We start from the raw sequence: 21,468 nt of genomic DNA, 5'->3' as shown, positions 1-21,468 counted from the left end.
ATAGTAATAATAATAGTAATAATAATGATAGCAATAGTAATAATAATAATTATGGTAATAATAATAGTAATAATAAAATGGTAATAATAATAATAATAATAATAATAATAATAATAATAATAATAATAATAATAATAATAATAATAATAATAGTAGTAGTAGTAGTAATAATAATAATAATGATAATAATGATAATAATAATGATAATAACGACAGTAAAGGCCCAGCACAGGCTGCGGGCTGGAGGCTGGGCCCGGCGTTGCTGAGGGAGTGTTGCCCTGGCAACCGAGTGGGGGGGGGGGGCGAGGCGAGCTAGCCCAAGTGACGGCGGCGCGGGTCTCGGGAGCGCGGTTGCGAGCGCGCGCGAGTGTGTGAGAGAGGGAGTGAGAGAGGGAGGCGCGCGGCCGCCAGTTGTTGTTGTTGTTGTTGTTGCCGCCGCCGCCGCTCGACAGTTGACGCCCGCTCGCCCGCCCGCCCGCGCGCGGACCGCGACCTCACCCTCACCCTCACCCTCACCCTCACCGCGCCTCGCCGGCGGAACGGCCACCAACATGGACCTCTCCTTCATGGCCGCGCAGGTGAGGGGGGCGAGGGGGCGGGAGAGGTGATCGGTGGAGAGAGAGAGTGAGAGTGTGTGTGTGAGGGACGGAGAGAGAGAGTGTGTGTGTGAGGGATGGAGAGAGAGAGTGTGTGTGTGAGGGATGGAGAGAGAGAGTGTGTGTGTGAGGGATGGAGAGAGAGAGTGTGTGTGTGAGGGATGGAGAGAGAGTGGGGGATGGAGAGAGTGAGGGATGGAGAGAGAGTGGGGGATGGAGAGAGTGAGAGTGTGAGGGATGGAGAGAGTGAGAGTGTGTGTGTGAGGGATGGAGAGAGTGGGGGATGGAGAGAGTGAGAGGGATGGAGAGAGTGGGGGATGGAGAGAGAGAGTGTGGGGGATGGAGAGAGTGTGGGGGATGGAGAGAGAGAGAGTGTGTGTGTGAGGGTTGGAGAGAGAGAGTGGGGGATGGAGAGAGAGAGTGTGGGGGATGGAGAGAGTGTGGGGGATGGAGAGAGAGAGTGGGGGATGGAGAGAGTGTGGGGGATGGAGAGAGTGAGAGAGTGTGTGTGAGGGATGGAGAGAGAGTGGGGGATGGAGAGAGAGTGGGGGATGGAGAGAGAGTGGGGGATGGAGAGAGAGTGTGGGGGATGGAGAGAGTGTGGGGGATGGAGAGAGAGAGTGGGGGATGGAGAGAGAGTGGGGGATGGAGAGAGTGAGGGATGGAGAGAGAGTGTGGGGGATGGAGAGAGTGTGGGGGATGGAGAGAGAGTGGGGGATGGAGAGAGTGAGGGATGGAGAGAGTGTGGGGGATGGAGAGAGAGTGTGGGGGATGGAGAGAGAGTGGGGGATGGATAGAGAGAGTGTGGGGGATGGAGAGAGTGTGGGGGATGGAGAGAGAGAGAGTGGGATGGAGAGAGTGTGAGGGATGGAGAGAGAGTGGGGGATGGAGAGAGAGAGTGTGGGGGATGGAGAGAGAGTGGGGGATGGAGAGAGAGAGTGGGGGATGGAGAGAGTGTGGGGGATGGAGAGAGTGGGGGATGGAGAGAGAGAGTGGGGGATGGAGAGAGTGCGAGGGATGGAGAGAGTGTGAGGGATGGAGAGAGAGTGGGGGATGGAGAGAGAGTGGGGGATGGAGAGAGAGAGAGTGGGGGATGGAGAGAGAGAGTGTGGGGGATGGAGAGAGAGTGGGGGATGGAGAGAGTGAGGGATGGAGAGAGTGTGGGGGATGGAGAGAGATTGGGGGATGGAGAGAGAGAGTGTGAGGGATGGAGAGAGAGTGGGGGATGGAGAGAGAGAGTGTGGGGGATGGAGAGAGTGGGGGATGGAGAGAGTGAGTGGGGGATGGAGAGAGTGTGAGGGATGGAGAGAGTGTGGGATGGAGAGAGAGAGTGGGATGGAGAGAGTGTGAGGGATGGAGAGAGAGTGGGGGTTGGAGAGAGTGTGAGGGATGGAGAGAGAGTGGGGGATGGAGAGAGAGTGGGCGATGGAGAGAGAGAGTGGGGGATGGAGAGAGTGAGAGTGTGTGTGAGGGATGGAGAGAGTGTGTGAGGGATGGAGAGAGTGTGTGAGGGGGAGTGATGGAGAATGTGTGAGGGGGATGGAGAGAGTGAGGGAGAGAGTGTGTGAGGGATGGAGAGAGAGAGTGAGGGATGGAGAGAGTGAGAGTGTGAGGGATGGAGAGAGTGAGGGGGATGGAGAGAGTGAGAGGGATGGAGAGAGTGAGGGAGGGGTGGAGAGAGTGATGGAGAGAGTGTGAGGGATGGAGAGAGAGAGGGATAGAGTGAGATAGAGAGAGGGATGGAGAGAGGGAGGGATGGAAAGTGGGAGGGATGGAATGAGGGGGATGGAGAGGGAGAGGGATGGAGAGTGAGGTAAGTGAAAAGAGAGAGAGGGATAGTTGAAGAGAGTGAGCGAGGGGGATGGAGGGGATGAGGGATGAAGAATGAAGGAGGGATGGAGAGAGTGCACAACAGTGCCCTCCATAATGTTTGGGACAAAGACCATTTATTTATTTGCCTCTGTACTCCACAATTTTAGATTTGTTATAGAAAACAATCACATGTGGTTAAAGTGCACGTTGTCAGATTTTATTAAAAGGTATTTTTATTCATTTTGGTTTCACCATGTAGAAATTACAGCTGTGTTTATACATAGTCCCCCCCATTTCAGGGCATCATAATGTTTGCGACACATGTCTTCACAGGTGTTTGTAATTGCTCAGGTGTGTTTAAATGCCTCCTTAATGCAGGTATAAGAGAGCTCCCAACATCTAGTCTTTCCATCACCTTTGGAAACTTTTATTGCTGTTTATCAATATGAGGACATATCCAAAGACGTACAGGTATGTAGGTTAATTGGCTGGGTAAAATGTTTTTAAAAATTGTCCCTAGTAGGTGTAGGATAGTGTTAATGTACGGGGATCGCTGGGCGGCACGGACTTGGTGGGCCGAAAAGGCCTGTTTCCGGCTGTATATATATGATATGATATGATAGGACCAAAGTTGTGCCAATGAAAGTCAAAGAAGCCATTATGAGACTGAGAAACAAGAATACAACTATTAGACACATCAGCCAAACCTTAGGGTTACCAAAATCAACTGTTTTGGAACATCATTAAGAAGAAAGAGAGCACTGGTGTGCATACTAATCGCAAAGGGACTGGCAGGCCAAGGAAGACCTTCACAGCTGATGACAGAAGAATTCTCTCTATAACAAAGAAAAATCCCCAAACACCTGTCCGACAGATCAGAAACACTCTTCAGGAGCCAGGTGTGGATTTGGCAATGACCACTGTCCGCAGAAGATTTCATGAACAGAAATACAGAGGCTACACTGCAAGATGCAAGCCACTGGTTAGCTGCAAAAAGAGGATGGCCAGGTTACAGTTTGCCAAGAAGTACTTAGAAGAGCAACCACAGTTCTGGAAATAGGTCGTGTGGACCGATGAGACGAAGATTAAATTATATTAGAGTGATGGCAAGAGCAAAGTATGGAGGAGAGAAGGAACTGCCCAAGATCCATGTATGGCTGCTGAAGGTACTGGCTCACTTATCTTCATTGATGATACAACTGCTGATGGTAGTAGCATAATGAATTCTGAAGTGTCTAGACACATCCTATCTGCTCGTTCAAACAAATGCCTCAAAACTAATTGGCCGGCGGTTCATTCGACAGCAAGACAGTGATCCCAAACATACTGCTAAAGCAACAAAGGAGTTTTTCAAAGCTAAAAAATGGTCAATTCTTGAGTGGCCAAGTCAATCACCCGATCTGAACCCAATTGAGCATGCCTTTTATATGCTGAAGAGAAAACTGAAGGTAACTAGCCCCCAAAACATGCATAAGCTAAAGATGGCTGCAATACAGGCCTGGCAGAGCATCACCAGAGAAGACACCCAGCAACTGGTGATGTCCATGAATCGCAGACTTCAAGCAGTCATAACAGGTATAACAGGTATAACAGAGCTTTATTTGTCGTTCGGTACCGAAGTACCGAACGAAACTACATAGCAGTCATATAAAAAAAAAGAATACAAGACACATAACCCCAACACAAACATCCATCACAGTGACTCCAAACACCCCCTCACTGTGATGGAGGCAACAAAACTTCCACTCTCTTTCCCACGCCCACGGACAGACAGCTCGTCCCCGACCGACCCGCACAGTCCCCGCACCGGGCGCTGAAACGTCTCGCGGCCGAACCGGGCGATGAAAGGCCCGCGACCAAGCCTTGCGCAGCTAAGTCCCGTGGTCGAGCCGCACCGGGCGATGTCAAGTCCCGCAGTCGAGCCGCACCAGCGGTGAAAAGTCCCGCAGCCGAGCCGCACCGGGCGATGTAAAACCCCGCGGCCGAGCCGCACCAGCGATGTAAAGCCCCGCAGCCGAGCTGCACCGGGCACTGTTAAGTCCAGCGGCCAAGCCGCACCGGGCACTGTTAAGTCCAGCGGCCAAGCCGCACCGGGGGATGTAAAGTCCAGCGGCCAAGCCGCACCGGGCACTGTTAAGTCCAGCGGCCGAGCCGCAGCGGGTGATGTTAGGCCCCGCAGCCGAGCCGCACCCCGCGCCGTGAGGAAGAGAAAAGTTCCCCCCCCCCCACACCCACCCACACCACCACCCCCTCCCACACATACACAACCAAAAAAAATATATAAAAACCATCCCAACACCGACACACAACAAAAAAAAAGACGGACAGACTGCTAGTCAGCCGCTGCCGTTAGGCGCCGCCATCTTGTACATTGCATGCAAAGGAAATGCAACAAAACACTAAACACGACTACTTTCATTTACATGACATTGCTGTGTCCCAAACATTATGGTGCTCTGAAATGGGGGGACTATGTATAAACACTGCTGTAATTTCTACATGGTGAAACCAAAATGTATAAAAATGGCCTTTATTAAAATCTGACAATGTGCATTTTAACCACATCTAATTTTTTCTATGACAAATCTCAAATTGTGGAGTACAGGGGCAAATAAATAAATGATGTGTCTTTGTCCCAAGCATTATGGAGGGCACTGTAGGTGATGAGAGCCAGGCGATGAGGGAGTGAAGGATAGTGAAGAGGATGGTGGAGAGAGGGATGGAGAGAATGAGATGGGGGGAGAGATGGATGGAGGGGATGAGGGAGCGGGAGTGAAGGATGGAGAGTTTGATGGAGAGAGTGAGATAGCTGAAGAAAGAGAGGGATGTAGAATGGATGGAGAGAGTGAAGACAATGGGGAGAGTGGGATGGAGAGAGAGGAATGGTGAAGAGAGAGAAAGGAATGGAGGGAGTGAGGGTGGGTTGAAGAGAGTGATGGTGTAAGGAGAGGGAGAGGGTGAGGAAAGGTGGAGTGGGGGATGGAGAGAGTGAGATAGGTGAAGAGAGAGAGGGATGGAGGGGGTGAGGGATGGAAAATGGAGGGATGAAGAGAGCGAAGGAGACGGGGAGAGGGATGGAGAGAGAGCTGGAGGAAGAGGGATGGAGGAAGGTGAATGGATGTAGGGGGCGAGGGAGTGGTGGGAGGAGGGATGGAGGATGAAGGAGGAATGAAAAAACTGGAGGGAGAAAGGGTTGGAAAGAGTGGGAGAGGGATGGTGGTGGTGGTGAAAAAGGTGGAGGGGGTGAGCAAGGGGGAGAGGAATGAAGAGAGTGAGGAAGGGGGGACTGAGGGATGGAGAAGGAAGGAGAGAGCGGGTGAGGATGGAGGGAGTGAGGAAGACGGTGAAAGGGGTGGAGAGGGTGAGAATGGAGGGAGAGTGAGGGATACAGAAAGTGAGGAAGATGGGGAGAGAGGGATGGAAGGAGGGCAGGAGAGAGATGGCAATGGAGCGATGAAGAGTGAGGAAGGGAGAGGGATTGCTGGATGGAGGAAGTGAGGGGGAGAGGTATAGGAATGAGTTGAGAAGGCAAGAGAGAGATAGATTGAGAGGGAAGAAAGCAGTGGGAGAGAGGATGGAGGGAGTGGGATGGAGCAGGGGGTGAAGGATGAGGGATAGGAGTGGAGTGAAGGGATAGGAGAGAATGAAGGAAAGAAGGGAGGTCGAAATTGAAGAGAAAGGGATTGAAGGAGGGAGGGAGGGATGGAAGGTTAGGAAGGAGGGTGAGAGGGATTGGTGGGTGAGGTAAAGAAGGAGGACATGGAGGAACCTGGCGAAGGGTGGAGGAGATGGGAGGGTGAGGCGTAGAGACGGGAGAGGGGAAATGAAGGCAGGGTGAAATAATCGCAACACTGTAAAAAGAGGGAATTCCAAACAATGGGAATTTTCAAAAGGATTCTCTTTTTGGTGAACTGTATTTTCCTCGCCTGGAGTCTGGTAAAGTCGGGGTTAAAGATAGAATAAGCCTACTTGCATCTTAGACTGTTGAAATCCTAGTCCCTAATGTTGGGTTGGGAATTTTCCAACTTCAATACCCCTTCCCCCAACTTATCTACCCAGCTCCCACTCCTAGCACACCTTTTTTTTACTCCCCCACTACTCCCCCCTCCTTTCCATCTGTTCATCTTACTCCCCTCTCTACTCCCACATTTTTCATTTGCACACCCCTCCCTCTGGTTTTACATTTCACTCCTCCCTTTCCTTGCTTATCAGATTGCACCATTTGTACCCCCATGTCCTCACCATCCCCGGCTATTATGATCTCCTCCCCAATCCAACTCATATGCCAATCAACCCATCACACCAGCTCATTCCTCTCTCCGCTTTCTTTCGGCTTTCTCCGCTCTGCTCCATCAGACGGACGGAAGAAGAGTCCTGACCTGAATTTTCAGCTGTCCATTTCCGCATGGGTTTCCTCCACATCGCAAAGACAAACAGGTTTTTAGGTTAATTGGTCTCTGTAAATTGTCCCTAGTGTGTGTAGGGATTGGATGAACAGGACAGGTGATCGATGGTTGGCGTGGTTTCGATAGGCCGAAGGGCCTGTTTCCATGCTGTATCTTTCAATCAATCAATCAATTTCTCTTTACAGTTAGTACTTGACCCACTGACTTCCTTCAACAGTTTGTTTTTTGCTCAGGAATTCTGTGTAGATGATTTGTGTTTATCGCCAGTCACGGAAATTTCCAGTTTCTCTCTGGCCCTTGGTTATTTACGTGTGTGTTGCCCTTCTCCACTCCCCTCATGCCTCACCTACAGTCTACTGATGCCAATGCTGCGGTCTTCCATCTGCTATCTTCTTGCTTGGAAGGTGTCAGGAAAGTCCAGGCGTTACAGAATGGTTGATCCTGTGGGATATATCCTGTGGGATATTTGAGGGTGGGAATGATTCATTACATGTGGATTATCTGGGATGAAGACCTATTTGGGAAAGACAAGGGGGTCACGCTCCACCCACCCTGGTTCAGCAGGGATGTAGCCTGCCCAGTGTATAACTAGTCAAGTAAACAACAGACACCAGAACCCCCAATTGACTAACACACTGTCCCATATGGTGCCAGTGAGCAGTGATCTTTAATTTAGTTTAGTTTATTGTCACGTGTACCGAGTACAACCGAGTACAATGAAAAGCTTTTGTTGCGTGTTAACCAGTCAGTTTATTATCATTTCAACAATTAAAATCAAAATTTAATCTCAATAATAACCAATACTTTAAATATTTACAGATATGTGACTTTATAAAAAAATATATACCAAGATCACAGAATATAACGATAGACCCACTGGAAGAAGCAATGAATATTAAGGCGGACTCACAAAAATTAATATCATATCTATATAACAGTATTCTTAATAGAGAATTGCCTCCAACAGAGGCAATTAGAGAAGACTGGGAAAAAGAATTACTGATAAAAATTTCTAAAGAAACATGGGAGAGGTATTTGATATACATACATAAATGTTCGATTAACTCTAGACATAATTTAATCCAATTTAAAATATTACACAGACTATATTACTCAAAAGTTAGGTTGAATAAATTTTATTCAAATATCTCACCCATTTGTGATAAATGTCTTTCACAAAATGCCAATCTTACACACGCTTTCGTTTCGTGCATAAAACTTCAAAGTTTTTGGGGTGATATATTTGATGTATTTACTAGTTTATTTAAGACAAAAATGGAACCTAGCATGGAAATGATTATCTTTGGAGATGTAAATAAATTAAATAAATTAAATATATCCCAAATCTCATTTTTGAATTATGGTTTAATAATAGCGAAAAAACTCATACTTAAATTGTGGAAAAAGTCTACTCCACCAACACTTAAAATGTGGATTGGTAATATGTTGGAAACAGCACATTTGGAAGAAATGAGACTCCTCCTAATAGAAAAAAAAGACCAATTCTTATCGAGTTGGTCTCCATTTATTGACCTTGTGGAATCATGCGGTGTAATATCAGCATAAAATTAAAAATTCTGGGTTTGATTGAAAATTGATTAAGAATCTCCTTTCTGCTTTACTTTCGCACATTTCTTTTTTTTTTTTTTTTTTTTTTTTTCACTCTATACTCACTAATTTATTCTTTACTCTTCACTACTTCTTTCTTTCTCATTTCTTTTTAAAAAAGGAAGTTGTACAAATAATGTTTTAATAATTCTTGGCACCTGTAAAAAGGAACCATTAAAATGTAATGTGCTTACTTCCAAAGAAAATAAAAATTATTTAAAAAAAAAACAAAAAAAACCCAAAACCAGTCAGTGGAAAGATTATACATGATTACAATGGAGCCATCCACAATGTACAGATATATGATTAAGGGAATAACGTTTTGTGCAAGGTAAAGTCCAATAAAGTCTGATTAAAGATAGACCGAGGGTCTCCAGTGAGGTAGATAGTCGCTCAGGACTCTACTTGTTGATAGGATGATTCAGTTGCCTGATAACAGCTGGGAAGAAACTGTCCCTGAATTGTTTTCACACTTTTGTACCTCTTGCCTGGAGGGAGAAGGGAGAAGAGGGAGTGACCGCGGCGAGACTCATCCTTGTTCATGTTGCTGGCCTTGCTGAGGCAGCGTGTGGTGTAAAATGGAGTCAATGGAAGGAAGGTTGGGTTGCGTGATGGTCTGGGCTACATCCACAATTCTCTGCAATTTCTTGGATGGAGCTGTTCACAAACCATGCTGTGATGCATCCTGATAAAATGCTTTCTACGGCGCATCTAGAAGTGCGTGAGAGTTGTTGGGGACATGCCAAACTTCCTATGCCTTCCAAGGAAGTAGAGGTGTTGGTCTGCTTTCTTGGCCATTGTTTTGATATAAATAGTCTAGGATAGGTTGCTAGTGATATTTACTCCTAGGAACTTAAAGCCTACAACCACCTCTACTTCGTCACTGCCAATATATACTGGGGTGAAGTCGATCACTATCTCCTTTGATTTGCTGATATTGAGAGAACGGTTGTCATGAGGTTCTCAATGTTCTTCGTGTATTCCATTTTATCATTATTTGATGTCCGGCCCACAATGGTGTTGTCGTCCGTGAATTTATAGATTGGATTGTATTTGTACTTGGCTGCACAGTCGTGGCTGTATATGGCCTTTTTTGAGAGGCCATTTGAGGGTAGTGCTGTCATAGACAATGTTACAGCCCAGAAAGAAGGCCTCCAGCCCATTGTGTTCACATTGGTTGAGATGCTCCGATTCCGCTGTGCCCTACAGAGCACAGCTCTTCAAGAACACGTTAGGTTTAGGTTTATTATTGTCACATGTAATGAGGTACAGTGAAAAGCTTTGTTTTCATGCTATCCAATAAGATTAAAAAATGCTCTACATGTATACAATCACGTCAAATTCAAGCACAATAGATAGAGCAAAGAAAGAGCAACTTGTAGAGACGGCAAAGACGAAGCACCTGGAATAAAAACTAGACATGGGTAAGTCCACTTCAGAATTCTTTGCCCCAGAGAACAGTGAGAATGTGGAACTCATTCTCAGAGAGAGTGGTCGAGCTGAATATTAGAGATTAGTTTAAGGGGAAGCTGAAGTTGTCATTGTAAGGTCCCCATCCACCCTCACACTCTGCAGGACACGACCATTATACTCTCAGCCAAAATCTACAATACACCCAGTGTTCCAACCAAACTATCAAGCCCCTCGCCACATTTTCACCATCACCCTTTGCCCAAACCCATGTCATCCCTATTCTTCAGCTCCAATTTCCCGCACAACCTATGGTCCACGACTCATTCCTTTTTCTCACACCAACTCCCCCTGACCCCTTATTCATAAAGTCATAAGGAATAGTAGAATTAGGCCATTCAGCCCATCACGTCTACTTTGCCATTCAATCATGGCTGATGTATCTCTCCCTCCTAACCCATTGTCCTGCCTTCTCCCCATAACCTCTGACACCTGTAGAATTCTCCCATTAACCATCCATGTTCTCACCTCACACCCAACACTCCAAACAGCACTCACCCCCTACCAATTTCTCAGCCCAATTCCACCTCAACTCCTACTCTCCCACCTCACCCTACTTCCCCATAGCCTCTACCTCACCCTTCCAGGCACATTCCCGATGAAAAGGGTGACCATCACGGCACTTTGCCAAAACCCGACGCAGGTTAACAGGGATGTGAGATGGTTCTGTTCCCAGCCTCCACGGGGACCCAGTGACCTTACCCCTCTCTGGTTTGCAATCATCGTCTCCATGGCAACTAGCCTGCTACGGTCTAATCACTCCGGTCAATCATGTTCTCAGCTTAATTGTTCACCGCGGGAAAGCAGCAAATCACAAACCTAACTGCTCGGCCTTACGCAGTTAGATGGAAGGTAGGTTTTGTCTGACACACTCACTGCTGGAAACAGCCTGGAGACACCAATAGACGCAAAGCGCACAGCCCAGACCTTTCCTGTTCTGCTTTCCACCCCTAGCAATGTTAGTTGTTGCTGGGATCATCCTCCCATGAAAGGAGCATCATCCCAAACTCAAAACCCTCGATGTCTGAGCACCTCAGCTGGGTGGGAGGAGGGACTTTCCACTGGAGGATTACTGAAAGATGTGGATGCACAAAAGATAGCGTAGAGATTTACAATGAGGGATGGATAGACCATTGTTAAATATGTGACTAGCAGATAGACCATTGGGGGCTGGCCTGTTTATTTTGGAGCAAAGGAGACTAAGGGACTGGAGATGCTGCCTGATGTTTCGGGTCGGGATGGGACCTGCTGAGTTACTCCAGCACTTTGTGTCGTCCTTTGCCTGAAAGAACGGTGGAGGGAGAAATTGTTTTTGTACTGGAACTGATGTGCTGCAATGCTGGGAACTATATTCTCCACTATAGAATATAGTAGAGATTTTTCTCTTTGCTCTACCTGTTGTACTTGTGTTTTCTTGTTTTTACTCATGTCTTGTGTTGTCTGATTTGATTGGATAGCATGCAAACAAAAGCTTTTCACTGTACCTGACAATAATAATGGATTGGTATAAATACCAATACTAAATCAATACCAATACCAGTGAGACACCGGATGCAGGAACCTATTGCCCCACCCTGACGAGTAGACTACAGCCACAATGACTTGTCGAGTGTGAGGGTGGATGGGGACATTGCAATGAAATCTTCAGCTTCCCCTTAAACTCATCTCTAAAATTCAGTTGACTATTCTCTCTTGAGAATGAGTCCCACATTCTGTTCTCTAGAATTCTAAAGTGGGTTTATCCAAGTCTAGTTTTAATTCCAGGCACCTTTGCTCTCCCTACAATTGAACATCACTATTTCAAGCTGATTGAAATCCCGATCAGGTTACTTTCAGCCACTTTCCTGTGAAACAGCCTCACCCCATTCAACTTTTGCCAGTGATCACAACCTCTGTACGTGTGCAATCTGTGCAAATCTGTTCCACGCCTTTAAGGCTGCCATGTGTCTCATTTTATCAGGAGACCAGGACTATGTGCAATGCTCTGACATGCCAAAGTTTGGGTGCAGGTTATTTGTAATTCTTTTTTCCATTTTCTCTCTGCGAAATGGCAGACTGTGCTTAGATTGTTTTTTTAGCACAACCTTTTTAATCTGTTGCACCTTTGGTGATTTATGTATCTGTTCCCCAACTTCTTTGTCTGGTTTATACTCTTGTTTATTTGGGGGGATGTAACATTATTTATTCATTCTTCAGGATTGGGCATTGCTGGGAAGGCCAGCTTTTATTGCCTGCACCTAATTGCTCTTGAGAAGCTGGTGGTGAACTATCTTCTAGATTGGCTGCCCTGGTCTCCACTCCAAACTGATGGTATCTCCACTACTTTCTACTCTCTATGCCTCTCATAATTTTATGTACTTCTATCAGGTCTCCTCTCAGTCTCCAATGCTCCAGAGAAAACAATCCAAGTTTGTCTAACCTTCCGTTATAACTAATACCCTTCAATCATTCTGGTAAGCTTCTGCACCCTCTCCAACGTCACTACCACCTTCCTGTAACTGCACACAATACTCCAAATGCAGCCTAACTGAAGCCCAATAAAGGTGCAACATGACTTCCTGACTCTAATACTCAATGCTGCGACCGATGAAGGCAGGTTTACTTTCTTTTGTCAACGTGTAGTGGGTGAATGGGACAACGTAAATACAGACAAGGACAACAGATTTCTGCCTAAGCTGCTTTTTGGTTTTGGCAGGGATTGTAGATTCTGGAGGTAGTGGGCATGGATGAAGGTGTCGGTAGCCATGAGCCAACACAGGAGGATCACCTTGAGATGTTTGGCTCGAGAAAAATATATTTGTTAGCTATTTTGCTCTCATGCTGGGCGCTGCTTCAAAGATTAATGTTGCAGCAGTAAATCCACTCAAACTTGAGCGATCGATCCTTCACTGGGGCAATGACCGCCAAACGAAACTCTTTAAAGCGCAATTGATAATTAATGTAATAAACTGTCATGTCTGCTTGAGTATCTTTCCATCTGCTCCATTATGAATTCCTGCATTCATAGTTAAAGTGGGATCTGTCCATGCAAACTTCATTAGCTTTCAAGCATCCGGAGAATAACACGCAGAATGATGGAGGAACTCAGCAGGTCAGGCAGCATTTGTGGGGGGTGTGGACAGGTGACATTTCGTCTCAGGACCCTTCTTCAGACATGGAGTAGGAGGGAGAATGTTGGAAAAGAGAGGTGGGGATAGGGCAATGGTCTTCCTCTCCCCACTTCCCCTACCACCCATATTCCTCTCTCCGGCTTTACATTTCACTTCTCCTCTTCTCCCCTTTTCATCGATTTAGACTGTACTGGCTCTTGGAATGATCCCATTCACCCCACTAATTTTAGGTCATAAGTGAGAGGGGTAGAATTAGACCATTCGGCCCATCTTAGAACTGAGATGAGGAAAAACCTTTTCAGTCAGAGAGTTGTGAATCTGTGGAATTCTCTGCCTTAGAAGGCAGTGGAGGCCAATTCTCTGAATACATTCAAGAGAGAGCTAGATAGAGCTCTTAAGGATAGCGGAGTCAGGGGGTATGGGGAGAAGGCAGGAACTGGGTACTGATTGAGAATGATCAGCCATGATCACATTGAATGGCGGTGCTGGCTCGAAGGGCCGAATGGCCTCCTCCTGCACTGATTGTCTATTGTCTATTGTATCGTCTACTCCGCCATTAAATCATGGCTGGTCGATTTCTCCTTCTTAACCGCATTCTCCTGCCTTCCCCCCATAATCTCTGACACCTATACTAATCAAGAATCTATCTCTGCCTTAAAAGATATCCACTGACTTGGCCTCCACAGCCTTCTGTGGCAAACTTTTACCTGTAAACTATTCTCCCTACATTCCCATCTGCAGCCCCGAATTCTTCCACACATCTATAGTCCATGCACAATTTGCAGTGATCAATTGAATAATTAGGATGTATTTGGAGTATTGTGTGCAATTTTGATTGCCCCATAAAAGAAAGGATGTGGAGGCTTTGGAGAAGGTTCAGTCGAGGTTCACCAGAATGTTGCCTGGATTAGAGGGTGTTGGCTACAAGGAGAGGTTGGACAAACTTAAGGGCCTGTCCCACTTAGGCGATTATTTTGGCGACTGCCGGCGACTGTCAAAGTCGTAGCAGATCGCCGAACTTTTCTTTTACCCGACGACAATGACCATGACAATGCCGAGTCAGGTCGAGATTACAGCATCTTCTGAAACATTGCGAAAATTCCCACGCTGTCAATGCTTCTCCCGCGTCCTGGTTTTCGCTGAAATCACTGACAAGTCGGTAAGTACTTGAGAGTTTTGAACTATAACACCTTGTATGGGTTACTTAAAGACCAAGCTTCACTGTAACAAGGAATGAACTGGATTTACTTCCAGTTTACTAATTAATAGCTGTATTAAAAAAATAATTTAAAAAGTGGTTAAGTGGATTTTTATGAAAAGTGTGTGGGCATTCTTTGAAAATGTAAGGGAGATGTATATCTGGTTTTTGGGTTGCATATCTGGGTTTGGAGCCCACTTTAAATGTAATGGCTGAGGCCAAAAACATCGCGACAATTCCCACGCTTACCTGACCGTCAAACTGTCGTCTCCAATCTACCTGTCAAATGTCCTGACGGTAAATAAATTGGTTAAACACAAGCATTTTATGGTATTTTGAAATGACTTTACTTATTTTAATATTATGTGCTTCTAAATGCATCTTAAGAGAACCTATCAAACCTGGGGACAGCATGCGACAGCGACCGCAATAAGCTACGATACCTGGCGACAAGCCAGCTGTCGCCGAGAGATTTCAAACCATTTGATTTCTCAGCGACGCACCGAGATCCACTAAGATCCAATACGATCTTTGGAAGACTCCTCACGATCATGCCCGCGACACCCCAGTGAACTGTCGGCGACAGCCTAGTCGCCGGCAGTCGCCTTAAAATCGCCTAGTGGGACAGGCCCTTTAAATTGCTTTCTCTGGTACACTGGAGTTGAAGGGAGACCTGAGAGAAATATATATAATTATTTGAGGCATAAATGGAGTAGACAGTCAGAATCTTTTTTCCCAGGTGGAAAGGTCAAAGACTAGAGGCCATAGTTTTAAAGTGAGGGGGGAGGGTTGAAAATAGATGTACGGGGCACATATCTTACACAGAGGGCAGTGAGTGCCTGGAATCCCCAGGCAAGGATGGTGGTGGTGGCATTTAAGAGATTTTTAGGAACATGTATATGTAGGGAATGCAGGCTTACTGATCATGTCTCGAGGTACAACCGAGGTACGCCCTTCGACCCAGCACGTCCATGCTGACCATTGATCACAATGTGTTCACTATGTTCATACTATGTTATCTCACTTTCTCATCCACTCCCTGCACTGGTGGGGCAAATTACAGTGGCCAATTAACCTATAAACCTGCACATCTTTGGGATGTGGGAGGAAGCCAGAAGAAACCTATGCGGTCACAGGGAGAATGTGCAAACTCCACATGCTCAACAGCCGAGCTCAGGATCAAACCCAGGTCTCTGGCGCTGTGAGACAGCAGCTCTACCAGTTGATGCCATCATCATGTGCAGGCAGATAAGATCTGAAGACTTGAGTCTGAAGAAGGGTCTCGAACCGAAACGTTACCCATTCCTTCTATCCAGTGATGCTGCCTGTCCTGCAGATACCACAGGATTTTGGCTCGATCTTTAGTATAAACCAGCATTTGCAGTTCCTTCCTACACTGTTCTATGTTAATTAACCTGGATTTCTTTGAAATACGGGAATTTAGTAGAAACTCGTATGGTCGCAGGGAAAACATCCAGGGTCAGGATCAAATCTGGGAACAGCTGAGAGGAAGAGTAAAGATGGATTGAAGGTGAAGCCTAGATAAGCTGTGATTTCCAGGTATGGCAGAGTAGGCTCGAGGGGCCATTTTGACCCATTCCTGTTCTTTTTTTAATGTCACCTGTCTTGAAATCCATTTGCTAATCTATTCTTAACATTTTTAAGTGTCTCTTAAGTTGATAAGTCCATTAACGATTTTCGGGCTGTTTGGTACACAGCGAATGATGAATGCCTGGAACCGGCTGTCAGGTTGGTGGGGGGTGAGGGCAAACACAACAGTGGCATTTCAAATGCTTTTTGATAGGCACATGAATATGCAGGGAATAGAGGAATATGGATCATTTGCAGGCAGACGAGATTAGTTTAACGGCATCATGCTTGGCACGGACACTGGGCCGAAGGGCCTGTTCCTGTGCTGTACTGTTCTATGTGCAGGGAAGAACTTCAGATGCTGGTTTAAATCGAAGGTAGACACAAAATGCTGGAGTAACTCAGCGGGCCAGGCAGCATCTCTGGAGAAGGAATGGGTCCTTCGCTCCAGAGATGCTGCCTGACCCGCTGAGTTACTCCAGCATCCGGTACTGTTCTATGTTCTACCTTCCTCAGCATGGACTATTCTCCCAACTGATGTCACCTGCAAATTTAGAAATTTCGATAATTGCAAAGTTTAAATTGTTGAGATAAGTTGGGAGCCACAATGGTTCTAGCATTGAATTTTATGGGACCCATTTCACCTATGGCCACACCAAGCAGCAGCCTCCTTTTCCCTTCGTGTTTGTTGTCACGCAGCTGTCTGCTCCCTGTCTTTGCCTGCTCTGGTCTCATTCATGGAGACACAAGAAACTTCAGATGCTGGAATCTTGAGCAAAACACAAAGTGCCGGAGGAACTCGGTGGGTCCGACAGTATCTGTGGAGAGGAATGGACAGATGATGTTTCGGGTTGGGACCCTGTTTCAAATTGAATGGAGTGGAGGTGGGGGGCGGGGGAGAGTTGGAAGAGAGGCGGGGACAAAACCTGGCAAGTGATGGGTGGATACAGATGGGGGTTGGACTGGGAACGAGTGGAGTAAGTGACAAAGGCTGGAGCTTAAAAGGAGACATCAGATAAGGAGAGATGAGGAGTGAAATGTACAGCCGGAGGGAAGGAGAAATATGGGTGGAAGGAGACAGGGGGGACGGGAAAGAGGCGGGATAAGAGGGAAATGGGGTGTTGGACATGGAAGCTGAGTGTACAGAGAAATGTGCCGAAGGGAGACACAGAAAAGGGAAGGATGTAGGGTGGGTATTACTTGAAATTGGAGAATTCAGTTTATATTGTCGGGTTGTAAGCTATCCAAGCGACCTTGTTAGGTGTATTTGAGCATTCAGTGCAACGTTTTGGGAAGTCTGCATTCTCACAGCCTTCTCTATCAGATGAGCCTAGATTTTATTTGATTGCCCTGTGCTCCGTGGTTGCTGTAGAAATCAATTAACGATCCAGCTCCCAGTAATAGATTTCTAATCAATCAACCGTCTGCTTGAGTTCTGACAGTTCACTTTGCTAACAATGTTTAAACTGTCAACATGGGCTCTGATCACCATGGAGCGTTCTAGATGAGACATTAAACTGTGTCACTGTCTGCAATCAAAGGTGGATGTCATAGATCCTCTGGTCTCCTTGGAAGAAGAGCAGGGGGGCTCTCCCCCTCGTGCCAGCACTGATATTTATTCCTGTACCCGCGTCATGAGCGTGGGCTATTCGAACATGATCACGTGGCATGTTGTGGGAGCACAGCGTGTGTAATGTTGTGCTCCTGCTTCCCCTTTGTTACCACAGTGACTGCAGCATCTCAGAGTCGCTGAGGACATCTCACAATGGTGAAAGGCGCACGATACGCCTGTCCTTCACTTCCACTCGAGCTCCTTTGCCAAAAAGCATTATCTGACAAGAGTCTGAGGAGGGAGACGAGCAGTTAACCTGTGGGTGGGAGGCAAATTCCTGCTAATTAAGTGTTTTAAGTGCTCCGGATGAGGGCAGGGAAGGAAAGGCATTTGCATCACAGTGTGGTTTTAAATTAAAATGTGTGGACTGGAGACACAGCCTTTGCTCTCAGAAGAGAGCAGATGATTTTGTTTTTGGCTCTTTGCTGTGTTGTTGCTATGGTAATCGGTTCACGATACAGCCTTCTATATTAGATTTCCAATCAGCCAATAGCTCTTCCTCTGACAGCCCACCACTGATATTTCTAATTTGCACAAGTATCTGGTTCATCACAGGCTGGGTGCTGATCACCATGGAAATGGAGATCTCCAGCCTCAGGAATTGCCTTCAGTCTTCTTCTTGCGCATGGCGTGCACAGCCTACAGTAGCAGGTCAAGGGTAGACATCCAGGCCAGTGCAGGGCAGCATCAGTTGCTGGATGGATGGCCTTGATGCCACCAGGGAAAAGCCTCAGTGAGCAGTCATTCACCATGTGTGGGATGGTCTGGTCTGGATATCTGCAGTCGCAAGCAGGGCTGTCTGTCATCCCCCACCTGTGCAGGTGATGGGCTGTTCTTGCTTGGAGGGTGCGGATCAGTGAATGGTAACAATAAAGCTTTTTAACTTTTTTAAGGAAAGCAAGTTAAAAGTATGATGTTCATCCCGTACATTTGTACATGAATTGAGTGGTTCGCTGAGCCCGTAACAGCTAACTGAATTACTTTGGGTGCAAGATCACATAATGGTCCAAATGGAGAAGAATGAGAGATGGAAAAGCAATATAGAAATGCTGAATGAAATAAAAGCAGAAAGCCACTGGAAAAATTCAGCAGGTCGGGCAGTATCTATGGAGAGATTTAATGAGTCAAGAGAGATAAGAATGTTTTATTGTCACGTACTGACAACTGAACAATGAAACTCTTACTTACAACGCCTTAACAAGTCCATAAATGCGATTACACAGATAAATATATAATAATCGATAGTACAATTATTTAATATTAGGTAACCAAAAGCAGTGCAAAATCAAAGTCCATCGTGCAAGCAAAGACACAGAGCATAGATCCCGGCACAAAGTGCTGGGGTAACTCGATGGGTCAGGCAGCATTTCTGGAAAACATGGAAAGGTAACATTTTGGGCCGAGACCCTTCTTCAGACTGATTGTGGTGGTAGGTGGGGCGTGACAAATTCTGGCAAGTGATAGATGGATATAGGTGAGGGGGAATTTTGATAGGCAAACGGTTGGACAAAGGCTAGAGACGAAAAGACAATGTCTACGAAGGAACTGCAGATGCTGGTTTAAACTGAAGATAGACACAAGAAGGGTCTTGACCCGAAACGTCACCCATTCCTTCTCTCCAGAGATGCCGCCTGTCCCGCTGAGTTACTTCAGCATTTTGTGTCGATGAAAAGACTAAAGGTGTGAGATAGGAATAGAAGTTGTGTTAATTATGAAGACAGGAATAATGTAGGTGGGAGGGGAAGTGGATGGGAGAAATCGGTACAGGTTCAGGTGAGGCACAGGAAAGAGAATGGTGGGGAGGAGAAGGTGGGATGGGAGAGGGGGTTTAACACAGAGAGCTTTTCAGGTCAGTAAACCTTTGTGAGTTTAAATTCCACAGTGGCCATGGGGGGGCGGAATGATGCCTGACTGTAGCCCTCTGATCCTTCATTCAGTGCTACATGTTATGCGTGTTTTATGTCTGCACGCCAAGGATATATACTGCCAGTTAGCACAACTCTGATTTCAGCCTTTAGGCCAGTTTATTCTCCACACTGCTGCTGACCTCTTTAATTACTTGTGCTTCTATTTTGGTATACAGACATTTGTGGTAGGACTTCAAGTAACCGTTGCAGGTAGACAGGGCGGTGGCCATTGCAAGCTGATAGGATGGTGAAGAAGACTTTTGGCACACTGGCCTCCATCATCATGGGAATCCAGTGTAGAAGGCACAAGGAGCTGCAGATGCTGGAATCTTGAGCAAAATGCAAAGTGAGGGAGTAACTCAGCAAAGGTATCACAAAATGCTGGAGTAACACAGCAGGTCAGGCAGCATCTCAGGAGAGAAGGAATGGGTGACGTTTCGGGTCGAGACCCTTCTTCAGACCGATGTCAGGGGGGCAGCACAAAGGAAGGATATAGGTGGAGACAGGAAGATAGAGGGAGAACTGGGAAGGGGGAGGGGAAGAGAGGGACAGAGGAACTGTCTAAATTTGGAGAAATCAATGTTCATACTGCTGGGTTGCAAGCTGCCCAAGCAAAATATGAGGTGCTGTTCCTCCAATTTGCGGTGGGCCTCACTATGGCACTGGAGGAGGCCCATGACAGAAAGGTCAGTCTGGGAGTGGGAGGGGGAGTTGAAGTGCTCAGCCACCGGGAGATCAGGTTGGTTAAGGCGGACTGAACGAAGGTGTTGAGCAAAACGATCGCCGAGCCTGTGTTTGGTTTCGCCGATGTAAAGAAGTTGACATCTAGAGCAGCGGATACAATAGATGAGGTCTATCTACAACAGAGTAACTCAGCAGATCAGGTGGCATTTGTAGATAGAATGGACAAGGAAAATTTCATGCCATCGGGACGTTATGTTATAGTTACACATAATGGTGGTGAGGTTGCAGCTGGAATATTGAGTTCAGTTCGGGTCACCCCCTGGTCACCGGAGAGGGACAAGTCTTGTACTTTTTGATTTATATCCTCCAGTTTGGCTTCCCTTGCTTTGCCCTTGAGCCTGAAGATGGGTCCTGCAACACCTGTCCATTCCTTTCACAGACGCAGTCTGAGCTGTTCCTCCAGCACTTTGTGTTTTGGTTAAGACTCCAGCATCTGCAGTTCTTTGTCTTTCTCTTGTTCTTCCTATGATATGCTAAACTTCACATGTCTCTGCCGGATTTCATCAGGCGCGGGATGAGAGGGGATCTTTTCGAGACATATAAAATTATAAAAGGACTGGACAAGCAAGATGCAGGAAAAATGTTCCCAATGTTGGGGGAGTCGAGAACCAGGGGCCACAGTCTAAAAATAAAGGGGAGGCCATTTAAAACTGAGGGGAGAAGAAACATTTTCATCCAGAGAGTTGTGAATTTGTGGAATTCTCTGCCACAGAAGGCAGTGGGAAAAGATTTGAGCATCCGGAGGGTCACAGCGAGAGCAAACAAACTCCAAACAGATCGCATCAGAGGTCAGGATTGAGCCCGAGTCTCCAGCCAGGACTTTGGGCCACTCGTGTCAGAGCTTAACCTTCCCCAACGTTCTTAGGGATTTTTGTTGGCAGCGACAGAGTTAACGGTCGAGTGATGCCTTCTGTTGTTTGGAGCTTGTACTTGGCACAGATGCATCGTTTAAATGGTTGTTCATCAGACATGATCATTCTTAATGGAAGGACTGGAGAAATGCCACATCACCGCCGCCTGGCAGTTTGAAAAGCATGACCTCTGGCAGCACCACTATTCATGGTGACCTCCACATCTCATAACTTCATCATGACATCCACACAGTAATGATGGGATGGCTTTCAATCCAAATTATTTCTGTACCAGGATGGAAACAACATTGTGTCATCTGCCTATTAAATAGCGAGAAGAGAGCATTGACTTAGACTCCTCAAGGTCGATCTTAGAAAAGATGATTGTAAAAGTTTGTTTCCTGAACTTGTCTCTGTCCTTCAGTCCGTCCTATCCTTTGTGAGAACATCTTTCACTTGCCATCTCCCATGGACAGCAGATGTAAAAGCAGTTTAAATATTTATAGCGCTAAACGCTTTTCGATTTGACTTCACAGTTCAGATTACGCAATTCAGTTTTTGCAA

At 46.4% G+C, this 21,468-nt stretch overlaps 1 protein-coding gene across 1 annotated transcript in view; it reads left to right on the top strand.

The window, feature by feature from the left end:
* Positions 1-343: 343 nt before the first annotated feature.
* Positions 344-21,468, top strand: part of LOC144597497 (uncharacterized protein C14orf132-like) — a 55,852-nt gene continuing 34,727 nt past the window's right edge. Inside the window, exon 1 of the mRNA XM_078406963.1 lies at positions 344-578. Coding sequence (XP_078263089.1) covers positions 552-578 — 27 coding nt within the window. The 5' untranslated portion in view covers positions 344-551. The remainder of the gene's footprint in view (positions 579-21,468) is intronic.

The sequence above is a fragment of the Rhinoraja longicauda genome, chromosome 10, assembly GCF_053455715.1.
Source record: "Rhinoraja longicauda isolate Sanriku21f chromosome 10, sRhiLon1.1, whole genome shotgun sequence".
Classification (NCBI taxonomy): Eukaryota; Metazoa; Chordata; class Chondrichthyes; order Rajiformes; family Arhynchobatidae; genus Rhinoraja; species Rhinoraja longicauda.
The sequence above is the reverse complement of the archived record's forward strand: the minus strand, read 5'-3'. Positions and strand labels throughout refer to the sequence as shown.